The sequence below is a fragment of the Monopterus albus genome, unplaced genomic scaffold, assembly GCF_001952655.1.
Source record: "Monopterus albus unplaced genomic scaffold, M_albus_1.0 scaffold545.1, whole genome shotgun sequence".
NCBI lineage: Eukaryota > Metazoa > Chordata > Actinopteri > Synbranchiformes > Synbranchidae > Monopterus > Monopterus albus.
In genome coordinates, this window is record NW_018128425.1 from 115,548 (window position 1) to 119,930 (window position 4,383).

The 4,383-nt window shown below is 40.9% G+C and overlaps 1 protein-coding gene across 1 annotated transcript in view; it reads right to left on the bottom strand.

The window, feature by feature from the left end:
• The window catches only part of fah (fumarylacetoacetate hydrolase (fumarylacetoacetase)), a 39,921-nt gene that overhangs the window by 32,183 nt on the left and 3,355 nt on the right, over positions 1 to 4,383 (bottom strand). The window contains exon 2 of the mRNA XM_020588498.1: positions 1,138 to 1,248. Coding sequence (XP_020444154.1) covers positions 1,138 to 1,248 — 111 coding nt within the window. The remainder of the gene's footprint in view (positions 1 to 1,137; positions 1,249 to 4,383) is intronic.

Genomic DNA, 4,383 nt, shown 5'->3' on the forward strand with positions numbered 1-4,383 from the left:
CTCAAGTCCGTCACGTCCCCCCGGCCGGGGTCTCACTCATACGTCCTTCTTCCGCACGCACACACACTAAACTACCCTACACTACTCTACTCTCTCCTGCAGCACCATCCTGCCTCCTTTTGTACATTGCTCACTTTTGGCTCCCCCGCCACCGGTCATCTCCAGATCAGGATGACCCAATGGGTTAAGCAAACAGGCCATGAACCCAAAATGTTCTTATTTCAGCACACACAAACTATTTACCCAGTGAGCTGACATAGTACAGAGGGCTTGCAGAAATTAGTTATTAACTGATTACTGCATATAGTAACTACATGTCATCTACACACTCTCACTGTATTCTATTACATATTAACTGTAGCTTGCTTGTTTTAACCACTACACTTTAACTTTATGCTACAATGAACCTCTACTCCACTTCATTTCAGAACAAATACTAAACATCCAATTTCACCACACTTAAATGGCTCAAGGTACTAGTTATTTTGCAAAACTAATCTTACATATAAAACAAATCATCACCTAATAAACTATGATAATATGATACATTAAACTACCCAACAGTATGAAGTAGCTTAAATTAACTCAGTTTGATCAAATGGAACTTAAAAATGATCCTTACATATTTATGCTTTAGCAAGAATAATTCAATACAATAATGTATAAAACTACTCTGTATTCTGTGCTTCTGTCTATTTTTATTAACTTTTGTTCATACTGCATGTTTGTACATCCAGCTAAGTAAAATTATCATATTTTTTCTTGTATCTAGGTATTTTCACATCATGGTATTGCTAATTCTACTGAAGTCTGAAGACTTTTTCAACTGCTGCCAGGAGCTGCTTTACCAGAATGTAACAGTTATTGCCATTGTCCTGTATGCCCATGTTGCAAACACCCTCACCCTCAGAGAACATAAATCACAAATGAATGTTAAATGGCAGGAACATAATGTCACAAATACAATTATTGAAAGGGTCTATTATCATACTTTACTATCATCATACTATGAGAAAGTACTGTGATATGATAATACTGCTAAATTTGCTATGTTGCACTGTACTTCTGATTCACATCAGACTGAAAGGGGAAACACTTATTATCTCTTCTCTAAATACTCCTTGTGAATGAACTTACCTGGTCAAAGACATTGTGATGTTTTGAAATCACAGGTCCTTGAAACAAGAACTTGATCACACTGAGGTCCAATATCTGGTCTCCAATGGCAACACCAATGCGATGTTTGGGCTGGGGAAATAAAACACACTCTCATAACTCTAAACTACCCACTTCCACTAAATACAGTATGCCACACAATTTAAAGTAGCCAATGTCTTTGGACTTTGAGAGGAAGCTGGAGTACCTGGAGAGAACCCATGCAGGCACAGGGAGAACATGCAGACTCCACCCAGAAAGACACCAAGTTGGCCAGGACCTGAACCCGGAGACTTCTTGCTAACCACCGTGCCACTGTGCTGCCCTAACTATACCAAGTTATTCTAAATATGTTTGTTCAAGTTAGTGTTTCCTCCAGAAATCCACAACTTAACCTCAATCATCTGCAATGAAGTTTCCTCTTCAGTAATAGCAAATACTAATCAGTTTTTAAACAATTATTTTTACAATTGCTATTATGCAATTTTGTTTTCACCCTTTAATAATTTTATTTTGCTGCTGTTTCACTAGGTAGGACCATGCCTGATGGGGCTGAAGAGCAGATTTGTAACAGCTGAGGTATGGATAGAAATGCCTGGTGAATGTTTGACTGGAGATCAGCAGTTTTGGCAAGCCTTTGAGGGCTCTACGCTGCACTTGGGCATGGCCGAGTGTGCATGTGGGAGTGTGAAGACAGGAGGAAGGTGTAGGAGATATAAAGAGGACAGGAAGAAAGACGAGTAGATGGAAGGGCAGGAGAGAGGGTTACAAAAAAAAGAAAGCAGCTGATGCTGTGTTTGTGGAAGTATTTACAGGAAGTAGACAGGGATAGGATGTAATTAGAGGCATGGTCCTGCTCCTGAATCTCCAATCAGCATCTATATTTGATTGTAAGATTTGTATTGGCCCAGGATCCCCAAGTCACTCATGGCTGATATATACCCTTGGACACACTTGGCACATATGCCTCAACCACTAAGCAAACAACCACTCTGAACATTTTTATTATCAGGCCTGTAGATGAGGGTTAGTACATCAGCTTTAGTCACAAAAACTCCTTGGTTAGAAAAAGGAAAGATTGTGTGTTGGGTTAAATAATGACTCACTAAAGTAACAACACTAAATATTGGTCTGAAATGGGAAACCAAAAGCTGTCCTGTGTTTTGCAATGGTGAAAAGTAACTAAATACATTTTTTGAAGTACTGTACTTTAGTACTACCTTCTTCTGCTTTATACTTTGGCATAATGTTATGCCAACCAACATGGCGCCCACTGAGGCGAACATGTTTGCGAGCTCAACTCGTTTTCTTCTTTTTTGTGTGTTTTTTGCTTTTTCTGCAGTGCACAAATGTCATGCACTGCTTACATACAACAGACAGGCATTGCTGGATATCGCCAACTCACAAAGCCACTGGGAATTTACTGGTTTCATACCACCGGAGCTACAACTCATTGTTCGCTCCAGCTCAGGCGACAATAACAACAATGGCGAATAAAGCCACCATCGCCCACGGGGAGCCCCCGGAGCACCAAGCACAAGCGAGCAGGCTGAAATCAGGAGAGCGACCCGAAGACAAAGACACAAACGGGGCAGGCGAGGAGGACTCCATGCTAGGCTAAAAGCTCATGCTACCTGACCGCCATTACCCAGCCTCTTCCTAGCTAACGTACAGTCTCTGGAAAACAAACTGGACAAGCTAAGGGCTAGGATTACAACACAACGGGAAATCAGAGAATGCTGTGCTCTATAGTTCTCACCGAGAAAAGTTCCAGACTCAAGTGATTCAGCTACAAACACATTCTGTACATTGAAGCAATCGCACTGCTGCTTCAGGGAAGGTAAAGGAGGTGGTGTGTGTGTGTGTTTATTAATAACTCATGGTGTGGAGATGTACGGACTGTTTATAAGCACTGTTTGCCAGACAGAGTTTTTATTGCTGAAATGCCGGCCCTATTATCTAGCCAGAGAGCATAGTGCTGTGTTTCTTGCTGCTGTGTATGTTATTTCAAGACCTAATCCCTCTGCGGCTCTCAGCAAACTCTATGATGTCATCAACGCGCTAGAGACTATTGTATACCGTCAACCTGCTCCTTATTCAGAGTTTTTAAGTGAATTCTGACTTTCTCTTTGATTTAGTGCTTAGTACAGATAAAATAATCATAGTAGGCAACTTTAATATTCATGTAGATGCTGACAATGACAGTCTCAACAATGCATTCTGTTCATTATTAGACTCAGTTGGCTTTTCTCAAATTGTAAATAAACCCACTCACTGTTTTAATCACACTCTTGATCTTGTTCTGTCATATGGCATCGAAACAAAACACGTAATAGTCTTTCCTCAAAACCCTCTTCTGTCTACCATTTTCTAATAACTTTTGAATTTACATTAATGGATTATACACTATGTGGGAAACAACTCCACTACAGTAGATGTCCATCTGGCAATGCTGTTACCAAGTTTAAGGAACTAATTCCATCTTTATCTACTTCAGTGTCAACACAGTGGAAGGAGGCCACCTTAACCTTACTCCCACACAAGTCGATAATCTTGTTGATAGTACTACAGCCTCCCTGCGTAATACACTTGATACCGTTGCCCCTCTGAAAAAGAAGGCAGTGAAACAGAGGAGGTTAGCCCCATGGTACAGCTCGCAGCTCCACTCCCTAAAGCAGGCATCATGAAAAATGGAAAGGAGGTGGCACTCCACCAAGTCAGAAGAGTTTTTCATAGCCTGGAAAGATAGTTTAATAACATATAAGAAAGCCTTTCGTAATGCCAGAACCGCATTTTATTCATCACTGATTCAGGAACATAAGACCAAGCCCAGGTTTATTTTCAGCGCTGTAGCCAGGCTGACAAAGAGCCACAGTGCTGTTGAGCTTAACATTCCCTTAGATCTCAGCAGCAATGACTTCATGAGCTTCTTTACAAATAAAATCACAACTATTAGAGAAAAAATTGGTCAGACCATTCCCACAGCTCTCGCGGCCCTAATACAGTGGCTTTAGAAACACCTGTAAGACCTCATGTATACTTGGACTACTTCTCTCCTATAAATCTCTCTGAGTTGACCTCAACAATTGCTTCACCTAAATCATCAACATGTCTCCTGGACCCCATCCTGACCAGGCTGCTCAAAGACGTCTTTCCCCTAATCAACACATCCATACTAGATCTGATTAACCTCTCTCTATTAACAGGTTATGTTCCACAGGCTTTTAA